Below are 27,973 nucleotides of genomic sequence, written 5' to 3' on the forward strand. Positions count from 1 at the left end.
CTGATCAGCTAGTAAATTTACACTGATATATTTCAGAGGACATATTTCACAGAATGCTACAAACTTTGCCTAGAAGCTTAAAGGGTGTGAAGACTCACGCACAAAGAAACATCTCATGCCGGTAATCTGACATAGTTTCGAATGAGGTGTAAAAGAAGTGTTAGACACCACCATCGATCCCAGCAAATACACACATAGCTTGCAACCGTCGGTAATTAGACACTAGTGTACAGCAATACATACAAGCTACGGTCAATACCCACAACACAGTGTACATAGCAGCGTGGACATTTCAGGTCTAGATAAAAGAAACCAAGGTATCACGTTTCATTCCTGTCTGCATTTTGTGGTGACAAGAAGAAAACGTCATTTGCAGCAACGGAAAGTTAACTTTTTCAGAGCGCGGCACGCGGTTTGGGGCGAGTCTTCAATGCCTTTAAGTGAAATATATATTTAAAAAATATGAAAGAACCCTACCATCTTCAAAGTTGTATTTGATATAAGTGGAATAAGGATGCTTTCTCTGTTCAAATTTCAAGTTTGGTTTGTTTAATCGAGGGGGAAAGGAACTACTATTCACTCTACCTCAGATTTATCTGTTGGATTGCAACGTGTAGTACTAAGCAGGACTTTCAAAACAATCTTATCTGTTGGTGAAAAATATGCTTCAAGGACAAAACCATCAAAAGAAGAAACAAAGCATTTGGATAATAATCATGACCATTATGAAAACAACTTAAGTGTATTTGTTCCTTCAAGGTCAGTGCGTTGAATTTTTGTCGCTAGAAACGATTTGGAACAAAAGGATTAAATTTCAAATATCGAGCGCTGTCTGTCTATGATCTTGAGCGAAGTCTAACATAAAGTAAAGTGTCAAGTTTAAAGGAACTAATACATGTATATTTAGTGAGACACAAACATTGCTAGACGCTAACATGGCCTCAGACGGGTAATCCGATATTGACCCTTTGTATTGTAACTACAGTGCAATATTTGTCTCCATGTATTGTGCCTTTTGTACAGCATTGTCCATATGCATTGTTTCTTGCAGTACACTGTTGTGCCCTATGTAAAGATTCTAACCAGTGCTATGCCATAAACTACAAGTTTAGTATTGATTCCTTGCACTAACTCTAAATACTTAACCTCTTAATCGAGTCTACGACAACTTTTGTAATGACTGATTGATTGCTGGAGACTCTCCTAAAACAGCTGTTTGACTGATGGCGATGAATTGCTGGATACCGCTCCGTAGGTGTGGTCTGTCCGGTCGTTAGTGAGGCTTTGACCGGAGGAATTTACATTCACATTCTCCCCATCTGTGTCTCGCGCTTCCACTTGAGGTCAATTTGAAAAATGCAGAGGATGCAGGTTTAATTACTTTATACAGCGAGCGTAACAATTTTCAGTTAAGCAATGTTCTTGACATTCTCCCATGTTCTCCCCCCTACACCCAATCCCAACCCCTAGACCACCTCCCCTTGGCCCATAACAAAAATGGAGGAATCACCTGCTTTCACCTCACCCTCTTGAATCAAAACACTTCCCACATTCTGCTACAAATAGCAAATCATATGCATAATCTTGTTTTTTCCAAATATGTGAAATACCATTTGAGAGCAACAACCTACATAAACAACAAGGTGTGGGGTGGAACCTTCCCAAGATTAACCCGCTGTAATATGCACCAAATTTGCAGTCCAAAAGACTAAGTTTACCTTGTGAGTTAAATATTTCACATTTTCAAAAATTTCCTTGTCAAATTTCTCACAGGATTACTCAAAGAAGCAACTGTTTTTCACTCGTCGTTATTTTTTTTTTTTTTTTTTTATGTTACTGTTTTTTATACAGGGACAGGAGAGGAAGACAAGTACATACAGAAAGTGAGCAGCTTTTTCTCTTGCATGAATTATTATTGATCTTATCATCATTGTCATCTGACAAAATCTAACAAGAGTCCCATTTCCACCGTTCAAATTTTTAGCTACATGACAGTACAATTGAATTTTAGCTCAACATTATAACACATGAAAGAATTCAGATGCAGCTCTTAATTTTGAAAGCTTTTAGGGACTTCAAAATAAAAGTCAAATCTTGGCCCAGCCAACACACATCACAAGGAACAAATTTTGGCATTTAAACAGACTCCATATTGTTTTTCTTTCTTTTGGTTTTCTTGGGGTTCTGGGGGTCGGTGGTTTGGGGGGGGGTGGGAGAGTGTGTATATGGGGGTGAAAGAAATGTTTGCAATTAATGAATTTAAAAAAAAAATCTTCCTTAAACAAATGGAGATAGCTAGCTCAACATGTACTAAGTTCAACAAGGTAAAGCCTACTTCTCCTAGATTACTGCCTCAGAACTGACCTTACCAGGTATTCAAATCTCCCAGGATGCCCAGGGAGAGAGAACTCCATTAAACCAGTGCCATTAAATCCATCCTCCTCCTCCTCCTCCCCCCCCCCCCCAGGTTGTCTTCGTCGTCGGTTGATCGGTGAGTATACAGGCCTCCAACATTGATGAAGGATGATCCTACCTTAATGGCCCATCAATGCATTTCTCACAATGTTTCAAAAGAGGCAGTAGAGTAAGGTTACCCAGTCAGTGAAGACACCACACTCTCTCAGTCTATCACAGTACAGTACTGTAGACCATCAGTCAATGCTATAATGCTAAGGGATGGTATTTAAGCCTCTGATCGGGTTTCAGTCCTCACGCTGAGTTATAATTGTGTAGGCTCATTCTTTTCTAAACAGAACCAACAGAATGTTGTCCCGTCTGACATTGAAAGCCACTATTCCAAAGAAGGGGGGGGGGGGGGGGATCGAAGACTGAGGTGCCTAAGAAAAAAAAAACTGGGGTAAAATTACTTCACAACGGCGGGAAAAAACCCAAAGAGAATGCTGGATCAAGCTGTCAAAATAACTGGAAAAATTCTTAAACTGTGTATAAATAATTGTGAAAGCTTTAGCAGGGCGGCTAGGAGACTATCCTATTACGAATGTTAACCAAATACCAGAAGAAAATCTAGTAAAGCTAGGTTGCATACTTATAACAATGTATATTTTTCTTAACAACCAGATTCAGTGACTAGTGCAGTGGTCTTCGCTAACTCTATAAAGTAGTCTCCATGCCCAAAGCATGATATCAGCTGGTAATTATCTCAATTCAACAGATATAGAGCCTTATTCTTATGTGCAGAGAAGGCTAGGTTATAAGCACATCTGCTATGAGAGTGTCTGAGGTCTAGGTTAAAGGTCATCAGATAATGGTCAGCAATGCTCAAATATCAACAAGGAAGTGCGACAACGCGCACTGGGAACACTTTAGAACACACATGTCTTCATATGCATTATAGCAAATCACAGTCAAGAGCCACCCCCCCCCTCTTAACCCCTCTTCAAGGTCAATGAGTCCCCCAAGGTTTAGGGACCTCTGTGGGCACTTCTAGGCACGAAATACTCTAATTTTGGGTAGTGCCTGCAAAACTTAAAAAGAGATATTCCAGTGACTGAAGTTGATTGCTTCACAAAAATGCTCAAAATTTCCTGCGTCTTTTCAAAATTGGGAGTGATGACATCATAGACCAGCTACTGTGATCTGTTCTCTAGAAGAAACAAGAGCTTCTCCAGTCAGAGTAGGTTACAATCAATCAACCAATGATCTCCATATCTTAGGAACAAGATATTGCGAAGGGGATCCCAACCACGAGATATTATCCAGTGTTACGTTTTCTGCCACCGGAATTTCCATTTAACGCGGGAGGGGGTGCAGGAGGAGAGGGGCAGCATATGCTGCTTGGAGCCCCCCTTGGAGCCCCCTTTGGAGTCCCCCCTTGGAGCCCCCCTTGGAGGCCCAGGCACTGATTAGAGTCAATGGTTGTCATTGTGGTAAGACAAGTAAGACTCAAAGTAAACGCAACTTACTCTAGGAAACTGGTCAAGAAATGTCTGCTGCAGTTGGACCAACTCCAGGGCTTTGAAGAGTGATTCAACGTGGGTGCCATGACATGGTAGGAACCACTGAAATATTGTTCACATTTGATGGCATCGTCGTGTGGCAGGTTGAATCTATAAGGAGAAAGATACAAACAACAGTTTGGAAGTAGTTCCTTTCTAGTACCGTTTACACTTTACCGTTATAGAACGACATTTACAATACGAATTACAGTAATGTTTACAGTAAACAGTGACACATTACCAACAGTGAATAATTCCAATAACAAACTTCTCTTTTAATAATAGCATATCCTTTCAAACTGATGTCATTTTTTCCCCATTCTTCTTCTTGACAATGAACCAAGAATTACCACAAATCAGCCTTTAGACGTTACTGTTCAACAATGACTTAACTTTGACTCATAGTTTCTAACAAAAGGTTGCTATCAATAAATGAACTACAATTGGTTGAAAGAACCATTCACTAATTTTATGTTGCAAGATCTCACTATCAATAATTGATCCCCTTTTGGTTGAAAGAACCATTTACTTATTTTATGTTGCAATATCAAGATGTCCTTTTTCATACTTGAATGTTTACATTCATATCTAAGAGCCAGGATGATTCACCAAATGTCACCCAAAATAATAAGCGGTTTCAAAAAGTTTGCTTTATAGAAGCTACACAACATCAATGTCAAGGCACTTGGCAAAGTTGGCAAACTTAATTCTATGAAGTAGCAATAACCAATTTGGCCTCACACATCCTAAATTGCCGAAGCCTGCCAAAGGTCAGGAGGTTAAGAGATAGGGTCATGTTTGACAGAGATGAGTGTCCTGAAGGGACATCATTTGGATTGACATTGCCATGTATATTAACAATCAATCATAAACCTAGTAGCAATGTAGAAATATCTTCTAGGCAGTTCCATAATTTAATCACCTATTTAGAAATGGCAAGAAATGAACAGAAACATCTTCGATGATGACAGCGGTATATTTTTATGTTGTTGTTCTTTCAGTGTAAAATTGTTGCCAGAAGCAAATGTTGGCCTATTTATGTTGTGGACTCGCACAGACGTAAATTAAAAAATTACTTTAAAGGTAGCAGTGTGCACTTTATTTATACCAAACACTGTACGATACTAAAGCTTCTATTAACACACCTACTCGTTATTTGCTTAATTAACGTGCAAATCTTTCCGTTATCAACTCTCTCAAACCCCCATATGCTGACAACTACAATAATTTCCAACTCTTGGGCTAGGCCTATGGTTTACAAACCATTTCTGTGCATAACTGTTTCATAATTGGGAAATTATCAATTCCATAATTGTTTGTGGGTTCTGGTTTATCATTGCAAAGATGTACAATCATCTGAAGATTCTGCTGCATAACTCCATAGTTTCTGCATGATGTGAGAGGTTGGTTGACTTCATCCTATTAGGTAGCCTATATTATCATTTTGCTCTAACGGCCTGGGTAAAGCCTTGCATGATTACACGTAACGTGTACCTTGAAGTGGTTACTCGGCTTTTCTCTATCAACTCTTGACTTGCTTTGAAGTGATATTAACACTGGAAACACAGGTGGGTCTGCCCCGGCAGTATCCAATTCAATTTAAAACAGAAAACCGGGTTTTTAATGGAAAAATTGATCTGTGATTTATGACTATTAAGACAGCCTGCAGAGTGCTTTTGTTTTGATAACACATAAATGGAAGATATGTCAGAGGTGTTATGAACCACACATTCAGCGGTAATATTCTCGGAATAACAGCCAGGCCAATTAGTGGCTGAAACTGTATCACATTCTCCTCATGCAGAGAGAGGAAAGCCACAAGATGGCAGTCACTGGTGGTGGGCCAGCCAGATCGCTAAACCAGGCAGATGTGTGGCTCTTGGCTGTACGGTTCTATTTCAATTTAGAAGATAAGGTTCAATTAAGACATGCAAGATATTACCCCAATTAGAGAAGTTCATGGTTCACCTGCTAATGACTCCATTTCTACGAAAATGTAAAAGAAAAATACTCAGCCCCTCCCCCCCCCTCCTCCCCACCCCCAAGCAACCTTAACTTCCTACGAATATGTACCAGGCAAGTAGGAGACAGCGGGATGGGTGGATGAGGGAAAAAACATCAAATTTAAATCCATTTTAAAGGATGTAGGGCATGCAACATGCAAACATACTCCATCCCTCATCTTCCAGCCCCCTCCTTCCCTTCCCCTAAGCAAACTTGACCTCCTATGTACATATACGGAACAAATTTTTCGCGAGTTCTGTAAATTCTACCGGCAGTTACAAATCGCCTTTTAAATAAGCATATGGTCAAAGCTAAGGCTTGCAGCATACAAAGGTCAATTTTCAAGTTCCTGTCCAATTTGGTTGGACTAGAAAAACTCATCTCCCTACTTCCAACCCCTCCCCCTTCACCCTCCCCCTACCCACCTACTTCTGTACCTCCCAAACAAACTTAAGCCACAGAGCCTCTGTGTGCACCAAATCTCAAGAGGAGTTGTACGTTTTTGCGACTGTTTAGAGTTTGCATGCACATGGTCATTTAAAAAATACGGTTTAACTTTGGAAAACTGACAAACGGAGGCGATGGAAAATCTTTGAAATTCTGCTCGCAACTGTTCTCCGTTTTGATAACGTTATACATAAAAGCTCACATAGAATTCAATGAATGGCATCCATTGAACAAGACTGATCCTCCTATTACATGCTACCAGTAATCAAACCGCAATCTTCAAATAAACCTCCCATTTATTTCCTTTAACACGTGTGTCGTAACAATTATCACTTACACGTGACCCATTTCATGAGCCATTGTGAAAGCTGCGCTCAGTCCGTTGTCCTCTACGATGGAACAACTCCGATCGGGGTCGCAGATGGTGCCCAGTTCAGCCAACCCTGTGTCAAAGGTCACAAGAAAACAGAAAGTAGTCAAGTGAAGACCTACATGAAAAATTATTAAACTTGAAAGAGAGCTTCATCTGTATAAAACTGTATAGATCAGAATTAAACCAGTGACCTCAGTTTGTTTCGACTGTGATTGTCAGACATGAACCGTGGACAATATTAATCTTGACCAATTATTGTAGTGACCCCGAATATGCTAGAAAGTCAAATAATGGTCAGTGATGCTCAAATTTCAATGGCATTTGACTGCATCTTACTGTAAATGTAGTTACCCATCTCTGAGATATTAAGTTATGTTTATTTATTTCAATAATCCTCAATCAGCTAGGAATAATTTGAGGTATCAGACCATGATGAGATATTTAGTTATGATTATTTTATTTAATAATCCTCAAATAGCTAAGAATAATTTGGAGTATCAGAGCCTCAGGGAAAGTACTTTTTGAAAACACAGAGAGGTAAGTCACCTCGTTGTCTGGATAATAACACAATCAACAATGTCAGGCCCCACTGTCATTTTGGTTGGGTGCTATTTACACACTGCAAAACTAAAAGCAACATTTTTATCATGGCCAACATCAAATATTCGTGCAAGGTGCGAGAGGGAACATTCCCAGTCGATAACAGGTCTATAAGTAGAGTTCCTTTCCAGTATCTCCGACGAGACCGATGTTCCATCCTCTAGACGGTAGCAGAGTGTCATGATAAAACCCCATGCAGTTATGTTACACATTACTTGTAAAGTTCATGACATTTCATGTTCATGCATATATAGGACAGGAAGGGAACTTTGATAACAATGTTCAGTTCTGATATCCATGAAATAAGACTTTCATTTCTAGCTGTATGTCATCTCTTTCGTATATTATCATCCCAAATTACATTTTGACAAGTTTCTTTCACTGTTTCCAACAACTGATTTCTTGAGAACAGCCTCCCACTGACAGAGTGGTGGTCAAAGGAGGGTGTCCCTAATGGACTAAAACTTTAACAAATTGCAAATATGATAAATATTACATGTCATAACTAAGGGTTTCATTTTTATGGGTGAGGTCAAGAGCCATGGGCAAGATTGTAACTTTATCCTGAGGAGGGTCATAAAACCAGACATAAAATAAGAGGTGAGAAATTCTTAAGATCGTAAAAAATAGCCTTGGGGCGGGCGCGGGCCGGGTGCTACTGTAATCCATACAGGGTATATTAATATCTGAGTGTTGAATCTACGTTTAGTGACAAAATTTCTCTGGAGAGATGAAATACAAATAAGTCTGTACTACCCAGGATGAGTGTTGAAAGTTCCATAACAAATTGTGGTAGTAGTAGTAGTAGTAAAAGTAGTAGTAGGGTTGGGGGAGTGTACTATTGCAAGGCACCTTTGACCCTCCCTCCTACCTGTAGCATGAAGAATTATGGACAGACTAAATATGGGAATCAAGACAGGTCTAGTTGACAGATTCTGGGGAAACATTTATCAAAACAATGCTTAACATTGTCCAAGCCGGGAGGCTACTGCTACAAAGCATCTCCCTTGGTCTATGTGTTATCCAGAGGAACCAGTGTGGGGTGTACCATGGAGCTATAGCTCCATGGGTGTACAGAGAGTCAATGAAAATAGCTTTGTAAGGCAGGGGGGGTGCTATATGTTAGGACCATATAAGTTTAAATAAAAAATTCCAATTTTATATCAAAATATATGTAAAAATATTTTGAGAGAGGGAAGGAAGTTACAAAATACCATAGGGGTGGGTGGGTGTGTACACACAATTTGAAGGGTACAGCACAGTAAAACTTTGGCTACAAAATAGGAGAGTTACAAACAGTTAAGGGGGTTGGCCCCCACACTAACATAAAGCTGAGCCTCAAAGAAGCCCATAAATCACCACCACCCCCACCTCAACCCTCCACCCTTACCACTTTTACAGGCTTTTAAGTTTCCATCACTTAGTTCACTGGAATCTTCAAATATCTTCAAGTATCTCAAAATACCTGTAGTAGTAGTAGTAGTAGTAGTAGTAACTAAATCTCAACCTTACAAATGAGTCCCTAAAACTGAAATGTATACTTTTGAAGCCAAATTCATTCAGAAAGTGATGAGGGGAGATTACCACTCTTTCATCCACCTGTGTGGAACAGTGATATGTTTACCCTCCCAGCAGACATAAAGTTCCCTGAACTTTACCACCGGACACCAAATAGTCTTTTATCAACAGTGGTTTGTGACTGTTTGTGAGTGTTTCTTGTTTTTATCTTTCCTTCTTCCTTTTTTTTTATCAGACTTTACTATGATTCTATGAATAGATCATTCTACTTTTTAAAGTTTTAAAAGTAGTTCATTGGTGTCACCCCTTTTTTTTTTTTTCCTTTTGGCATTTTTCCTTTTTAACCAGACAAGTAGACAGGTTGTCTGAGATGTGTAATAGAAGATGCCTTGCAAATTCATGTAACTAATTTTTACTTTGTACTTGCCTGTAAAAATTGGGTCATAATTTATGTTAACAAAAACATTGACCTCAATAATCCTTGTCTGCAATTACATTGAGATTGATGATAGAGAGCTAAGGGCAAGATACGGACTACTTTTTATGATTAAAAAAATAAATTCTCACCCTTTCGTTGGTTTTAATTTTTGTAGATATCTGCAGAAACAACAGGGTGCTAGAAAGGAGGATGGTGAAGGACGGGGGGGGGGGGGGGGACCCATCACCTACCCCTGATATGTAACAGTCTTGATATATTTTCTACAGGGAAAAGACCTGATACTGATCCATAAGGATCCTCCACCCCCTTCCCTCCCCACACCTAATACAATGTTTACTCTTGTCCCCTCTCCTTGCACTGAGGGGGGGGGGGGGGTATTATAGTGATAGTAATATTTTCTTTTAAAGGGATACTGGAACAGGTGTATGACTTTTGACAGTTAAACCATCTGGTTTCCCAATTAAACCCTTCTCTGGGATGTTAAAGATAATTCTGACAAGGACTATCTATTAGGTTTAGGGTATTAAGTACCCATGGAACATCCTTCTCAAAACTTTTATTTATACTCACCCAGTGTGTCACAAGCTGTGTCTGATCTGCAAATGTTTTCTCTGTTCAAATGCAAAAAAGGAAAGGACAAAGAGGAAAAAACAAAATCAGTTCAAAACCGTGAAAGAAAACAAGAAATTGTGATATCAAAGAGGAAAGCATAATAAAGCCAATTAGGATGGGCAGTCTAGGAAACTACAATGGTGTCAATTTAAAGATTTGTTTCAACGATAATAAAACTATGGCATAATTCCAATGACGACACTTCCCGTAGTTTTAAAGGATGTTGAAGTGATACAGAATGCATATCCAGTATTAACTCATGCCACACTTTAGACCCCCTCTAGCATGCATCACAATAAACCTATAAACTGTTTAATGAACCTCTTCCTCAGCCGTAATCATAACTAGACATCCCTGTTTGGGGGTATGAAGTAGAAGTAGTAGTTGAAACAGCACTTCCATCATCAAATAGGTCGGTTAAGTTACTTCCCGTACATGTAAAAGTATAAAGGGCCTGATGTTTCGAATCCTAGCAGGATCTTCTTCAGAGGCTAAGTGAGACGAAAGCAAGCTAAGTACACATTAAGAGAGACACACACATACATGGACAGACAGTTAAATTGGACAAATTAATAAGATAGGACCGAGACAGAACAAATACAAAACAAAACTAAAACACAAATATACAATGCACAAAATACAGAGTTATGGCAGGGAGAGGGTCACCCCAAGGGGTACAGTAACAGGAATGCTGGAAATCAAAGAGAGATATATATCAAAATCTGTTAGCAAACTGCTTATCTACTGCCACTTCCTGTGTTAGACACTTCTTCTTTCCTACAGTAATTTACTTACCATAAATACTGCCTTGAAAAAAAAGGTCAAAGCCCAAAGATAAACTAAACAGGTATTCTTTAGGGGGGACCAAAGCTAATTTATTTTCCATTCTCATCATCTATTTTGACAAGGGCAGAAGAAGAAGACTAAATTTTCCCCAAAGGCAGGAGGAGGGAAGAAAAAAAACAAAAAAACTTGAACTAGAGGGGGATGAACTTATAGTGTGTAGTTCCTGCTTTAATATTGTATAGGCTTATTATCTGTCGGATTCTGTCCTTAGTAGTAGTAAGGACACAATACCTGCCATCCATTCACAAGAAAAACAAACAGGGCAGGAATTATTTCATTTGCACTCCTCCCTTGTGATTTCATATTTAGGGACTAAGGGAGTGACAACTATATCAACTTTCTCAGCTAGTGACAGAGAGCAGATGACCCTTTGACCTCGAGGTCAAACACTACCCTGGGTGTCTGCAGGGTAAAAGGACCAAATGAAAAAAAATATATAAAAAATGGAAAAATGAAAATGGGAACTGAGAGTCAAGCACAGTAATTGCAAGACGAATGGTATAAGAGACCTAATTCTAAGTCCTATACCCTTAGGGTTTTAGGCAATAGACTTTAAGAAAGAAATATTCTAAATATTAATTGAGTATCTCTCCATCTGTAAGTTCTCTTCCTGGTGATTTCTATTCATGGCAGCTAGGTCAGCTGAGTAACACATGAATAAATAAATAATAAAAAACTATAATTAATTATAAAATCAATTATACATAATATTTAATGTTATGAAATTTTAAATATTTTGGGATATTATTGTTGACCTTTCAGGATAATCTGATGAATGAACAAGTTCAAAACCAACTTCTATGGGCATGGTACCCTTTTCTTAGGATTAAGTCACCCAAGATAGAGCCTCAGGCCACCAAAAACAAACAACTTTATCCACTCTCAACCCCAGACTCCTTACATCTAGACGGTAACCTCAATTAAAAACCATTTGATCATGGTAAGGCAAACCCTCTGCCTCCTGAAAGATGATTTCTACAAATTTCTTGTAAGAAAAAATGTTTTGGAGAGAATGAAATCCCAGTTGCAACACACACAAAAAGCATGATTTTGACGAACAAAGATGGAGCCAGAATAAGATACCGTCTATGACTCATCACCATCTATCAGAAGACCACACAAACAGTTCAGACTTACTTTCCATTATTCTGGATTTAGAAAGAAAAATCTTTGCAACTCCTCCTCATTGGGAACTAAGTCCCTTAAAGGATAAAGTAACCTGGGCAGCTTTAACCATCAGCGGGCTTTTCATCCCGGCTATTGAGACTGTCAAGCTTAGTTTAAATTGTGTGAATAAAACAACCACTGAAAAAATCTTTGGCACTCCCTCAGGCCTGGCCTGACGTCTTCTATAAGATTGATACTTCTTAACGGGGGAATCTCTCTCTCTCACTTCTATTTCTCTATTGTAGCTCATTTCAATTCTCTTCGTATTAAAACCCAAATCTATTATACTTGAGATGTGTTACAGTATTTAATGCTAGGATTTAGATAAATGTTCACTATAGGACACGGAGTCACTGATTTTCATTTATGATGCATAGTTTTGCCTTTTTGAGTAATTATTTGATAACCTATAAAACATCTTTTAATAATGACTTATAATGATGAAAGTTTTTTATTTCATTTTGTGTGGGGGGGAGTAAGGGGAATGAGAGGAGGGGGATGAGATGGGAATGGGGAGGAGGGAAGTCATTCTTGAACTGGATCTATGTCATCTATAACTGAAACACAATGGTTTGGTTTGTGTTCCCTTTAAAGGTACGCTGTATTGTCCCCAAATATGCTAGATATTCAAATATGTTCACCTTTGGTCAAAATTCTCAAACTGTTTTGATTACAACCTTGGAGGAAATTTTCCTCACTAGGACATTCACTCATCTTGTGTGTTCCTTAAAAAATGTCTGAGAACAACTTTGGTAATGCTCTTATTCCTTTATTTTTACCATTCTGCGAGGTTATCTATCCCTTACTCTACCCCTCTATCTCATATGTGCAAAATGTTAACCTTTTGCAAAGTGGGAGTTCTGGTTTAAATGTCATCTTTCACAGAGGTCAGGAGAAGAGATAATCACCTCCATGGCAACATAAAAAAGCAGATATGATTCTTTCATTGATAATTGGAGAGCTACATATACTCTACAAAGAAACCCATTGAGGAATTTCTGGTTGAAATTATAACCTATCAGCAAACCAAATTCATGAAAATTGAATACGGTGCAGTGAACTGTTAACATTGTAAACAGGGGAAAAGAGACCTTTGTATTTAAGTCACAGTTGGAAAGTCCTGGAGTGAATTAAAGAAATGAGTTAGCCTATTTTTTTTTTTTTTTTTTTTTTGCAAAAAACATTGCAATTTGATTCTGTGTGACTTTGGCCAAAAATTTATCATCTACATTTGTATTCTAAAATTGAAGAAATTTGTGGATTACTTCTGAACCACACTTGGAGATGAAACCATCAATTTAGGCTCCTTACTGGTAATTAATGTATTACCGAAGGAGTGAAGAACCAAATTTACATTGCATTTTCTTTCCGTATAGTGAATACATTTCTTCGGAGTTGTAGTGAGAAAGCATTGAATGCCTCCATTGGGGCTTAAACATTTACCGTGACTGGGACGATAAATGCACAATGTTAATGAGGACATTGAACGATAAGAAACATGGAATTCAAGCAAATGTATCAAGTAACATTAAGGTTTAGGCTTGCATCTTAAGTTTCCGTGATTTGTTACAAAACTCCCCAACATGAGTATTCATGTATTCCATTGCAAACACAACAACAGGTCGAAATGTTTCTGCTTACTGAGGATTAGCCCTTTCTTTTCTTTTGTTTCTGATGACAGATACTAGTTTGCTGCATTTTCCTCTGATAAAACATCTTTACACCATTTTCTCTTCCTTTAATTTTGAATTTTTTTTATTCTTATTTTGCTCATTCTTTCCAAAAAAAAAAAAAACTCATCATAAAAATTGAGGTCAAATTCAGCATGATTTGATACCCCATTGTGGTTTACTACAAAGGATGGCTTTGATGATTTCTTGCTGATTCACAAGGATCACTGAAATGTTATTTCTGGGCCTGGTTGTCAAGAAACAGCATTTTGACTTTCATGGAGTTATTTTCTCAAGCGAGAGAATGTAGTCTAAACACCTTAAGGGAGTTTATTATTAACTTCTGGTGTCCATATGGAAGGTTATCTTTTCTACTGGCTTTCAAAAAGTCACAGTCTTACAAATAACATAAAAGATAACTCCTTTCTATTCTTTTCTTTTCATTCAAGTTTCTTTTGGTCATGTGGTTACCAATGGTTTTACAAACTTGTTTTGAAACTTTTAATTTTGCACTTTTAGGACCCCTGCAACCCACAATAAAGGTTATACATAAGGAACACATAGCAACACACTTTTGAAGTATTATTGATCATAAGTCCTAGATTAAAGTGTCTGATCAATACAAAAGACTGAGAAATAAACCAAAGCTTAGTCAAAATGACCAACAGTGCAAGAACCTCTCTACAGTATAGAAACTGTCTCTGTTCCAGACAGGCGGGTAGTGTCAGTCCATACTTGTACTCATTTTCTAGCATGTAGATTAACTAGTACTCCACTATATGATATTTGAACTGTACAGTATTTTTGTATCACCATAGCTTTAATGTATTTTTCTATCCTATTATAGGTTTTATGGTGTATACCTTTTAGGCGATATTTTTCTACTATTTGCTTTTGAATGTTTCCTGCAGTTTAAATGTTTCCTGTATATTAATTGTTTCAATTCCTGTAATGCGCTTCGAGCAGCGTTGCTGATGAATGCGCGATTTTATTATTATTATTATTATTATATATATTCCACTCACTACAATTTCAATCATATATCTACATATATATTTATATATATATATTTATAATATAGCTACATATATAATTGAAAACGTAATGAGTTGGAAAATTTAGAACAATGAAAAAACTTCCAGCCTCCACCGGGATTCGAGCCCTGGCCTCCCGCTTCATATGCGGACACCCTAAATATATAGATATATATAGATCGATAAATATAGCCTATACTTTCACATATTGTGCTGAACAGTAGACAACTCCTATTGCCTAATAGTTTTCCATTCCAAACAGAGTATTTCAACATTCAATAAGTAGCAGCATTTGACAAACATGACATAACAACTTCTTACATAGTTTGGCACAAATGTCATCTTGACGACATACACATTCCCTGTTTCACTGTTAGCAAGTCATTGCACTTTGTGTGTATGTTTGCATTTAGTATGGGTGTGCTCGTTACCGGGTGTGTGAGTTTTCCACTCCTTTTGAATTATTGCTAGTAAGGTGATTCCATAACACACATGTACCTGATTGATATGATGAATGCAACATATACCTGACATTGCTGATTCCTAGAAGCATTATAAATCTCTTTTTAAGTTTGGTTTCTATTCAGCCTGGGTATATCAAAAGGATTAAGGTTCCACCCTCCCCAACCCATTGACCTTGCACCCCCTCCCCCTGCACCCAAACAACAAACACAAAAACCTGGTTTCATGGGGGGAAAACATCAAACACACACTACATCCTACTCACAGAAAATAACTCACAAACTTTCTCTACTCACTGATCTGGGAATAATACTAGAAAGCCCAAGTTTGCCCCTCTCATTATAATAACCACTTAAAGCAAATATACTCACAAGTTGATAATAATCCTAAGCAGTGATTCATACCTATTGTTATGGGTTTCTATGGCAACTCACATAAAATAAGTGATTGCTCAGTTGGGAAGCAAACCCCCCTTAGAAAACAACTGCCTTGACACTAAAAAATCGGGTCTAGACACACAAAAATATATTTATATATTTTTTATCAGTCCTTGTGTCCCTATAACTGAGCCTTAAATGTCAGAACTGTAAGTGGTCTGGCTTCTGTGGTACATATACAGTTTAATGGTTTGTCACACATATTATAAAGTAGGAACAGGTGCCTGAAGATAGGTCTTTAAAAACATGTAGGAACTGTAAAAAAAAACACAGCTTTGATGGCATAGCTTGAGTAATAATAATATATAATGAGTCCTTTAAAGAGAGGCATGTGCAGTAGATATATGTCTATGACATATTGGCCTCTGAAACAAGTTCAAGAAAGGAAAAAGAATTTTATTATTTGAGAAATTTTTGATGGGATATACAATAAAATTGTGGCCAATGAGTCTACTTATGAACTGTAAAGGAAGAGGTTAAAAATTTGCATAGGAAACTATAAATTTCACAAGATATCCTTGGGGCAGGGAAGTAGGGATATGTATATGATATGTATATATCCCCCTGTACCTACCCACTTTTTTGATAACACCTCAAAAGTATCCCTTCTAAATAACAAGTGATGCATTTCGGTAAAAAAGGAACTTTTGTCCATTTTCTTTAATTACAAAAGAGCCTATATATATATTATTTCCAAAAATTTGAAAACCATCCTTTCTCTGAAATGATGTGTGAAGTGTACGTATTCAAGCGTCCGCTGGGGTATAACAGAAACTTTGAGATCATACCATCGTAATGCAGGGGGTTACATGATTTATTCATTTATTAAGCATCTTACCTTGTAAGTAAAATTGCAGTATCGTAGTGATGTGGGTGACCGTTCGGCTCATTCTGCCGCTTCTGCCAGGCACAAAAGCTACGGAGTGTACTCGTTGAACTTGACGTTATGTCCAAACCAGGCTGTATTGGATATAAACATGGACAAAATTGGTGTTAGTATGAAGCCACCACTGAAACATCCACTTAAACTTTAAGGAAGACTAAAGCCCCACCCCTTCAGAATAAGATCTGGGGGCCTAGCCCCTCCCTCCCTCCTCCCACCCCACTGGCAGACAGAATATAACAAAAAATCCTAGTGTACAGCACATAAATATATAATAGCATGTATATGGGGTACAACCTTAACAGTTCATAAAATTTTCAACATTGTTTCAAAATATATAGTGCTCACCATTTCACAAAACATTCTCTAAAGGGAGGGGACACCATCCTGTTAGACCCCTCACCTGTGTGTCTCAACATCATGCCCCCCTCTCCACTCCCCTAGTACCAGCATGCACATACATCAGCACTGTCAAGCAACCACCCCTTCCAGGCTAATTCAAATAAACATCTAACTAGTCAATAACAAAATGCTATAAAACACTTAAATAAACTGGTTATATGGAGTATTTTATCTTTATTTTATTTTTAATTCAAATTGATCATATTTTCATAATTTTTTTTCACATTATTCATATTTCTGTAATTATCAACTAATCTAAGTTGACATCACATCAATAAACAATTTTCTTCCACAAGTTTTAAATTGGAATTAACTTAGGTCAGGCTTACAGTTACACCTGATGAAGGCTGAAAGGAAGCTAAGAAATGAAAAATGATTATAACTCTTACAGGAGGATCGAAATAAACATTTTTCTCAAGATCTGTTGCCAAAATATGACTTCTAACAGCTCACAATATTTTGTCCTTGTTTATTTTCCTAGTCAGCAACTTTATTTCTACGATCAATAACGTCAAAAATTTTCACACTCTTGTTAACTCTTTGTGAAATTGAATGAATACTATACACACAATAAAAGTTTTGTTGAGTTTGAAAAGGTGTTAAAAGCTGATTTCTTCATAAGATCGATCACTCAGCAAATTTGCTTACTGTAGGAAGTGGTTGTATTGTCATCATAAAACGGCCAAATTTTTCCGAGAATACAATAATAAATGTGAAAACTCCTTGCCATATAATACAATGCAAAGATCTGATAAACGATTGTAAGCACATCCTGTCAGGCAAATCAATAACCCAAATCCACTGCATTCTAAACTTCTACGTATCTCTTCTATTTTTTGCCCTTCCCTTCACTTCTAAATTGCAAGTTCCATCAAAACAACATGAATTTGTCCAAGGACTATGTATCATTCTAATCCATGTAGGTAGTCAGGACGACAAATTCCCCTAAAATTTATGTCAGTTCCGTGTTCACACTTGATCCTGACCTGATCTGGATCTAAGAAAAATGCGTTTTCTGTACACAGAGTTCTATGGTACTGTGGTATACAGAATGTACATTGAGATACTTTTGAATTATTACTACTTCTTGTATGTAACTGTAAGTTGCACATTCGGTGTGGGTGGGGCATCACCTTTCATACTTTCATTTAATACTTATTGATCAGCGTTCTAATTACTATTTCCATTCCGAGAAACTCCTCCTTGAACCCATATCTATTCACTGGGGGACTGAACTTTCTGACCACGAATTTAATCAAAATGTGATTACATTGATTTTAGAGCTGTTTTAGAGATCTTTTCTTAGTTTCCCTAGCTTCCCACCCCCCCCCTCCTTCCTCACCCCATCTTCCATTTCTCTTTCCTTCCCTTTCATCCACTACTGATCATTTAAACTGTAATAATGAACAATGAATACTTCAGAGAAGAGTGGCAGGAGCTTAACTTAAAAATTTAAAGATTTGATTAACCTTCTCCTCTCCTAACGATAACCTTCATCCAGAATGCCTTCCAACGCAACAAAAAAACGTGAAATACTTTCAATCTTTAGAGGCAAAGTATATCTTCCATCATCATTTTTATATTTCTGTGGAACCATAAAATGTTTCATCACTTTTCATTGCAATAAAACATTCAAAGATTAATATTTTCATGTATTGTTCTTATCACCATGGAGTTTCGAAATAACAACGGAAAATGATGTAATTTCATGACACCAAATCCTTCTCCACACTTGACCCGATATGAACCGCATGGTTTTGAACTGAACCTTATCATCGGCTCCTCCCTTCAATAGACCACAAATCATTCGCTGAGCATTTCAGATATCAATCTGAAGTAACAAATACACCCCTTGTTTGAAAACAGAATGGGTCCAAAATGAAGGGGGTAAGTAGGGAAATTGACAAAAACAGCTCTTGAAGCTTTAATACTATAGTAAATATTTCAGCTTCAATGATTTACAGTGGTATCTGAGAGCTCCTATGTGTTGTGGCTGATGTGTGTATGAATTAACTCATTATACTTATAGTTGAACAGGTTGAAAAAGACCAAAATAGTACTAGCTAGAACAAGAATTTACATAACATTAGAAGTGCTAACAAATGCCATTCCAGTTTTTAATATCCAGCCAGACAAAAAGAACAAGTTATGTTGAAAAGTGTAACAAACCTGTACCATCTACACAAACAATGAAAGCTGTAAGTTCTCTTAAATGTTAAAGTGTCAGTAAAAACAAATATCTATTTCTGGTATTATTCTAAATTGCCACATAACAAGTCTGGTTTGTGCATTACATTTTGGATATTTACATCTTGAAAACAACATTGGTATACTTTATTTAATATCAACATTCTTACATGCGATGGAATGGGGGGGGGGGGGGGTGGAGGGGTGGAAGTTCACCCAAGTTTTGATTTCATTTCTTCCAAACATGAATCGGCAGCAGTTCAGCGGGCAGGTGTTAGAAACATTAAAATCAAGTTATTAGTTGATAATTACAGAAATATGAATAATGTTATTAAGAAATTTTCAAAAATATGATAAAATTTGAATTAAAACTGAAAATAAAAGTTTCGGATAAAATACTCCATACAACCAGTTTATTTCAGTGTTTTATAGCATTGTTATTCACTAGTTTAGATGTATTTTTCCAATTAGCCTGGAAGGGGTGGTGATTTCTGGATACTAAGGCAGATGTATGTGCATGTTGGTACTAGGGGAGGAGGAGATGGGGCTATATTGTTGAGTCATACAGGTGAGGGGTCTAACAGGCTAGAACATGAGTTTTACATAACATTTTTTTATTTTTTTTTATCATTGTCATCTTTAATGAGGGTAGTCCTGCTCAGTGCAGAAGCACTGCTTTCCAGAGGAGCCCTCAAAGTGCAAAAAAATGCCATCCCAGTAATTAATATCCAGCCAGACAAAGAACAAGTTATGCTGAATAGTGTATCAAAATGAACCATCTTTACAAACAATGATAGCTGTAAGTTCTCTTAAATGTTAAAGTGTCAGTCAAAACAAAAATTGTGTTTTTGAACATCTGTTCATAACAAGTCTGGTTTGTGCATTACAATTTGGATATTTACATAGAAAACAACATTGGTATGCTTCATTTAACCTCAACAGTCTTACATGCATGGAATTGGGGGGAGGAAAAACACACCCCAAGTTTCGATTTCACCTCAGCCGCTCGTGAATCGGCAGCAGTTCAAAGGGCAGGTGTTAGAAATAACTTTGAATTATTAAAGACCGTGATTTAGAGTGCTCACCTATTTGACGATCAGAGCTTCAAAATTTTGCATCTCACTTTGATGCACGGATAAGATGCCATGAAATATCATCAAGTGATCGACCAATAAGAAAGCTGGCAAATACCCGCCTTTTGTATTTAAACAAAGGTTTCCACGTTTGGGCTCTAGAATATATATGTTAAACTGTCACTTGCTTTGCTATAGATTTGTAATCCTTGGAATACAGACAATGCAAAAAGTTTGATATAACCAATGATCGACACATTGATATAGGGAGGGGACCCGCCAATAACTTTGCAACACTGACTTTGGGTGCCACCCTCATCCAGCACCACTGAATGTTGGTCTGATTTCTACTCCCCTTACCCCCCCCCCCTTCAACCCCTCATCTCAAACATATGTCCGGCATGGATGGGCCTGAATGACTTATATACCGAATATTTAGTATTTTGGGGGAAGTCCTAATGCAGATAGGGTTAGGGATAGGGGTTAGGGTGACATATGACTTGAAATTTAGTCTTTTATAATTTTATAATAAGAAATTTAGTCTTTTTATACTGCAGATGCTGTTGACATGTACCTACGGTACGCCTGAACTTATCACAACACATTTCACACGCAGTGCAAAAGGTGTACAAATGTACTGTAAGCAAAATTTGGATAGAGGCATTAACTGACGCACTATAACTACCATTCTGTATCATTAATTTAAATATTTCCATTTCTTTCAAAGATTTATATACTATCCTTACATTACTTAATTTGACATGTCACTGGCAGAATGAGAAGAGATAAAATACCCCCACATGATATATTTGGACACTTCACATGATAAACATGCAAACTACAAGAAAACATGTCTGTTATTGTTGTTACTGGCATTTCACAACTTGGCAGGTTTAAGAATAAATTTTCCCATCAAAGTTGAAAATATATCCAAAGATCCAAAGAAAATATAGGTAAAATCATACAAAACATCATAACAAAAACATTGCACATAACCCAGACTTGATGGGTACCTCCAAGTCCAACAGTTCCCACTGAAAGATGAATACAGTGACCAACAAACAATATCTTTGAAATGTTGTTTGGCACAATTGTATATCCAAAATGATTAAAGATAAGGTGTTAACCAACCAACCAATCACATATACTGTGTATGGTATATATGGCATCAGGCATATTACGCTAATATCGTATGGAATAACAAGTGCTCAATAAGCGGTCGAAAAGAGGTATATATCTGTATGCTCTAAATATATGTCATCCTTGTATAGACTTGTAGGTTGTACACAAAAACCATGAAAACACATCTTTGGGAGTCAGTTTACAGATTGTTAAAGCATACATTTATGTGTATTTTTTAACATTATCATCATATTTCATAAACCTTCTGCCACTCTCTATGAGGAAGAGAGGCTAATCATAATCTTCACAATCATGGCGATCATTCAGGGGAGGAGGTATACCTCTTCCCTTTGAGATATTATTGTATATGATTTAAGCAGCTTATAGTTGCAAAATGGTTACTTTTTGCAAATATTATAAGCATTTTTTTCCTTCCAATTTTCCCTCCAAAATTTGTTGGAGACCATATAAAGAGTCTCGACACCCACTTTGAATACCCAGTGCTTAGACTAAGGATGTATCTTTCAGAAAAAAATGTCCTATCTATGGTCTGTCTGTTGGCATTCCATAGCTTTGATCTAACAGCGCTGGTGTTAAAGTCACACTACCGTGGGTGTCGGTTCTAATAACAACCAGATCGGCAGTCTCGATCATCCAACCATCTATATCCATAGACTTGACACTTCTTGATAGCTGCTTTATCTTTAGCTATGCAAATCTCACATGAAAAGAAGAGACCCCGTTTCCTTCCTTCCCAATGATGACCGCCGGTTGCCGGCGACGACGTGTAAAATGAAGATGTGTCAAAAGGAACGACAAACCTGTCGATCCCTAATAGACAGACCGAACCAGAACTTGCCGGACGAACAATGGAGATGACACCTTCTTGCATATATAACCCTATATGCCCTACCGAGCACAAAAGGATACCGTTTCTTTATACGGTTTCTAATAGACCCTAAAATATTCGTACCGTGTGACAGTACGGTTTTGTTGTATCGAACTTTCTTTCATTTGTTTTGTTTCCTACAGCCCGTCGGCGAGGTCACATCTGTTGGGTCCCAATGGTTGTTTTATGACCTGGTTTGATAATCAGATTTTACATTCTTACGCTAATTAAAGAGCTGTACTTTTTAAGAAGCAGCTCGTAGGGTATGGTCGGTGAGTAGTTTCCCCAATACCTTCTACTTCTAGACCATTGACCTGCCAAATGGTGTCCATGCAGAAAAGCAAATTGCAACTTAAATAATGCACACATATTAGATAGAGCTGTTGGATTTTGCATTTCTTCTGGCAAAAAGTTAACTAGTGAGTATTAGTAAACAGTTTAAGTTTGTTCCAATGAGCTTATGACTGACGTCATTACTCGCGTACAGCCCAAATGATGGAGTTTTAACAACTGTATCAAATATTTATGTAAGTAAAAAAAAAGGCAGAATTTTTTGGTTCTCAGCACCTTTTCCTTGACCTGGAAACTTGATTAGTTTGTTACCTTCTAATATGAAAGCAGAAGAATTTCAAGGTAACATGTTGCTTTAAATGGGAGCTTACTGATTTACTAACTGGCAACTGAACTTGTAAACACACAAAGGAAGCAGGTCGTAGCAATGTCACAGCATTTTGCTGGCTTAGGCCTGCGGGTCCACACCGAGGATGAGAAACTGTGCTCTCCGTGTTCAGAATTCATACAAGATCGATTGTTTGCAAACCGATGTAAGTTTACATGAGAGCCTGTACTCGGTATCAGACCCTGTGCTCGCCATCAACAAACAGGAGAGTAAAAGGCTAGTTTACTAGCAGAAAAGGCCCCAAAACAGTGAGCGATATTTTTACTATGTAAATTACAGGTAACAGACGACAATAGAAAATTATAGGTCAACTCTGATCCTGCTTCAACCCAGAGCTGCGTCTCCGTTACAAAATTTGATCCTCCCACAAACCCTAGTCTATCACACGGTTCAAATCACGGGGTCTGTTCGGGGTTTACAATATTACAAATCAGACCTTGAGCCCAGTGTTCAACACCAAGCACATGGTCAAACGTGAACAGGGCCTTTCCTGTATGAGCTTACATGTACAATACCAACTCACAACACTGTGAAACTGACTTCAAACGAGAACCTTTTTAACCTTACCCAGATCAAGTCTCTGGGTGCTTTTTGGAATCGGGATCCAGATACGATATCTCGTTCTATCTTTCAGGACTCGGAGATATAATTTAAGACCCTTGACCTGGTTAATACAACATTCGTAATGCATTTTAATAAATGTTTAAGACCATGTATTACGTTCATCCTCACCTCACTTTTAGGTAGCAATATCACCCTCTGTACTAGAACCAAATTTATGCTGTTCCCTATCGTACGATCTCGGAATATTCTGTCGACCTGCAAAGAAAACAAAAATACACATCAATGTAGACGACTATAGAATAGTCAATCGTTATTTGTGTTTATAACTTCGATGCCAGTGATATTTTGGTCCTAAAAGTCTAGGAGAATGAATATCTGAAAATTTGGATTACTGAGAGCAAACAATGTTCACCATGAACTGCATGCTAAATCTGTAGACATTATAAGAAGTCTGTGTTGATAAATGTATAAAAGCCATGAGGTCAAAACATTATTAATCCTGGAGTCTTCTTCATAAAGAAAAAAAAGAGAAAAAAACCTGAAATGAAGAAAGAAAATAAAACTTAAACATCTTCAAGATGAGAATATAAGAGATCAAAGTTGTGTAAAAGTTAGAGGTCCTGACATTTCCATCTTAACACTGGAACTAGGATCCAAATGTCACATCCTCTAACATTTATTATAACTTTGATCAACTCTACTCTTCTTATGAATAACATCTGGGGTACATCTTTGCCACAGAAATTGAAGAATCAAATCGAATTGTGAATATTGAAGCCTCCTTTTTTTTGCTGAATGCCAGAAAAAAAAAATGTTATTGCTAAACTACCGTAGACTATCATCATCATCAGTACAAGTGACCTGTCCACCTCCTGGTTACCATCTGGATATAACCGAATTTTTATAAAACCACAGAAGTGTGACAAAGTCATAGATTTCGCTACTATTGCTGCTGTGTTTAGTTAAGCATGCAACATAAAAATCTTGGGAAAATGGCTTTTGGTCACAACTTATAGGTCACAATTTAATTACACAAATTGTGTTTGAAGATTATAGTATAATTACCAGATTTAATTCACTGTTACCAATTTATTCTCATATGAAATTTCTTTTTTAGATATCCGAAAGTGAATACTTGGACAGTACACTAGTACAGTATACTGTTTGTAAGCTGATCAAAGACAGGTTGCACCAAAAGTATCATTCCATTTTTTTTTTAAATTTTTTACAGATGGCAATGCCCGGTCGGAAGACTGGAAGCTTGCAGGATTATTTATTGTTATTATCATTATCAGTATTGTAAATTTGATGCACATTTCTCTTATGCATATATATATATATGCTAGTGTTTTCCCCTAATACAAGCAAAATCTGGCAATTTTAGGCACTTTTTTTGAGGCCTTAATCTATTAGTTGTACACTTTAAGGCAAGCTCTGACAAAAAATGTTAACTGAATTTCACATCAAAATCAAAGGAATCAAATAGGTGTAATTGACAAGATTAAATATTTATGTGTGCAAGTTTGTCAAATTTATAATATATACTGTACAGTATGTATGCTACAATTGAGAATACTACAGTAATTGTCTCATACACATTAATATACAAGTTTTTTTTGTAGCCATTTGAACAAATATGAGCAGTTGGTGTTCTGAAGGTATTTACTACTTTAGCACTTACATGGCATGTGAAAATGTGCAAACATCTACGTACAAACAGCTCTCTTTAAATCATCTTTGACAAATATCAATTTAAAAGTTTTCTTAATTACACAAGGCATTCTGTGAGACACATTTATTTCAGACTTGGTTTAAAACAAATTTGACTGGATTTACATTCACTTATGGATATTCAAACATGAAGAGAGATTTCTTGTATAGGAGAGTACTTGTATAGACCAGAAAGACAGGATCAGATTCACATAACCTGTATTCCTTGCTACTGTATAGAGCTCCATGTTTGCAGAGGGGAACTAAGAGCAGGGGAATAATTTATCCAGTATGAGCAATATGCTTCTCAAAAATGGTCAAATTGCTATACAAACTTGTCCAAAGATGCATAGTAATTTTTTTTTTTTTCACGCAGGAATCATAGTATTTCAAACAAGAGTGAGAATTCAGAGAATTCAAATCTGCGACACCAAATTTGAACATTAAATTATTCCCTGAAGGAGGGCTCCAGGTATGTTCTTTGTTCTCTTTTCATTCTCCCGTTTATTTTCCCCTTCCCCCACCCCCACCCCCACACCCTCCCTTAGTTCAAATTTATTTTATTATGACTTTGTGTGTGTGTGTGTAATGTAGCACTGTAAAAGGACTGAAATTTAACACTGTATCTATAAGCTTAGTACTAAATACCCTTGTTGTTGAGTGCAAGGACACATATATATATACACACAAAGCATTATTGTGAGTTTATTTTCTCAGAGACTACACCATAATTTGGATATGACAAAGCCGCAGTAGAAGCCTCCTGATATGTAAAAGAAACTTTGTTAATTGCCACAATATACCGTCCATTAGACAGTCGTAAACCGCACATAGCCGGCTATTAGCACTCGGTTCCATTGTTGTCGACCTATACAGCGGTAATTACAAAAGATGAACACTACTGAACTTGCCCTCTTTAAATATTAGCCTATAATTACATCATCCAGAAGAATTTTCAACCCAAAAATATCAGAAACAGTCTAGATCAAAGAACAATTGAAGGCGACGAGGGTAAACAGAAAGGTGTGAATTATCGTATATAATAGGTGACTAAAACCTGACACGGTTCTTTGTGCTGCTGGATTACCTATAGGGACAGCCACAAAATAAATTACCAGTACTTTTGAAATTCCATACTGTTTGAGTTTATATATATATTATATTACTACTGTTGAAACATGAAGGTAATCAATTGCATTCCAAGTTTTGAATAAATTTGTACAAAACCTGAAAGTCAGAACTTTTGATGCACGATTAAATAAATCGGGGTTATGGCTGACACTTTTATGTTAAGGCCAGTCAGACGATTGACTGATATCGTCATGGAAACGTGGAACACATTGAGGACATGAGTTCTTACCTGTGAATATATCGTACATGAGATACAACATCAGTTCACTCAGTTATAATTTGATTCATGATACATCAGTAACTTCAGGGTATAATAATGATTAGTATGTGTTACAATATGAATTGACTAATAAATCGACTTCATGAACAAGTTGCCGCAAACAACTTATAAAGACTTAAGTTCCAGTAGGGAGATGCAGATGTCAGAGGACTGCAACATTTGTGGTGATGTATAGCAGATAAAATTCCTTGATTTCTGGATACATTCTGTAATGATGGGAATCACCAGGGGAAGTGAGGGGGGGTGGATACAAGATGCTCTACTTAAACACTACCAGCTAAAAGCTAACTGTTTTGTTTTTTCTGAGGTAAATAGACAGTAAACATATGTATAAAGAGACTAAAAACAGCCCCACACATTTCCCAAATCCTAACAGCACACATTCGTACGACCACAAATATAAGGTGCCCGGTTGATAAATGTGACAGATAAAGCAATTAGTTCTCTCAGGTCACACCTGGGTAAACTTTTCCTCCGGAAAGCAAACCCCCTTAATTGTTTTGAGAGTTCCTAATGAGCTTAAACCATTTTATTCTGTTTTTTATGTTATTTTACATCTAAACAGAGGTAAACTGTAATCATTTATCTAAACTCTAAGTATTTCTGTTATTTATTTATTGTTTAGAAGAATTACGGGCCACCAAACTTGCAAAAGATTAGCATTCCCCTAATTACACCAGGTCAGCAGTTGGCCCGATTTTTAAGCTTGGGTCTTAAGTGCATGGTCAAAACATCAAACAAGATTAAGAAAAAGTCATTTTAAACTACGTCACACCAAGTCTAACAACAATCTACTTGGATAGCTATAGGTAGTTTTAAATACAGGGATGTCGTATACTACTACTACTACTACGATAGGTAAAACCATCTTGTGTTTTGAACATGAAGTCGATTGATCACTTACATTCTGTGCATTTGTATAATAAAACCAAGATATGATTCATAATGTTTATCCTTCTATTGCATGGTTTTATGCTTCAGTGTGTTGTTTCTACTCATGTGTCATCCATAATTTCTAACCTCTTTATCACTCAAGTGCACAGCTAAATAGTAATTAAAAAAGAGAATTGTCACTTTTTTTTTTCTTCCTTTTCTTTATAGCATTTTTTTCCCATCAAGTAACCAGATCATTATATTCATTACATTTCATAATATACTTTCTTTTGTCATTCCTCCCCCTCCCCCCCCCCCCCTCTTTTCTTCTAAGATGCCTTCTTTTTTAACAGGTTGTTAGGAATAACACCAAGAATATAAAGCCTCTGGTCCTACTTGCACTTGGGAGAGAAATCATATTTTCTTCTTACATATCAAACATGTGAACTTTCAGAGAACAACAATGGAAACGCAACAAATCTCTGTGTACCGAACACATGTTCACCCCTCAGACAAGACATTTCGCCCGCAGCAAGTAAACAATCACTCCAAAGAAACAATCTGATTTCAACCCCCAGGGCGGGATCTTTGGGACCCTGTCTGTTACTTGTATCA

The 27,973-nt window shown here is 37.1% G+C and overlaps 1 protein-coding gene across 4 annotated transcripts in view; it reads right to left on the reverse strand.

Moving 5' to 3' along the window:
* The window catches only part of LOC139961163 (A disintegrin and metalloproteinase with thrombospondin motifs 9-like), a 145,972-nt gene that overhangs the window by 83,957 nt on the left and 34,042 nt on the right, over positions 1-27,973 (reverse strand). For all 4 annotated transcript variants that reach the window (XM_071960118.1, XM_071960119.1, XM_071960120.1 and 1 more), the window contains exons 6-10: positions 23,533-23,619; positions 16,404-16,525; positions 9,908-9,948; positions 6,745-6,850; positions 3,924-4,067 (exon numbers count right to left, since the gene is read on the reverse strand). In XM_071960118.1, the coding sequence (XP_071816219.1) occupies positions 3,924-4,067; positions 6,745-6,850; positions 9,908-9,948; positions 16,404-16,525; positions 23,533-23,619 (500 nt within the window). The remainder of the gene's footprint in view (positions 1-3,923; positions 4,068-6,744; positions 6,851-9,907; positions 9,949-16,403; positions 16,526-23,532; positions 23,620-27,973) is intronic.

This window comes from Apostichopus japonicus, chromosome 20, assembly GCF_037975245.1.
Source record: "Apostichopus japonicus isolate 1M-3 chromosome 20, ASM3797524v1, whole genome shotgun sequence".
Lineage (NCBI taxonomy): Eukaryota > Metazoa > Echinodermata > Holothuroidea > Aspidochirotida > Stichopodidae > Apostichopus > Apostichopus japonicus.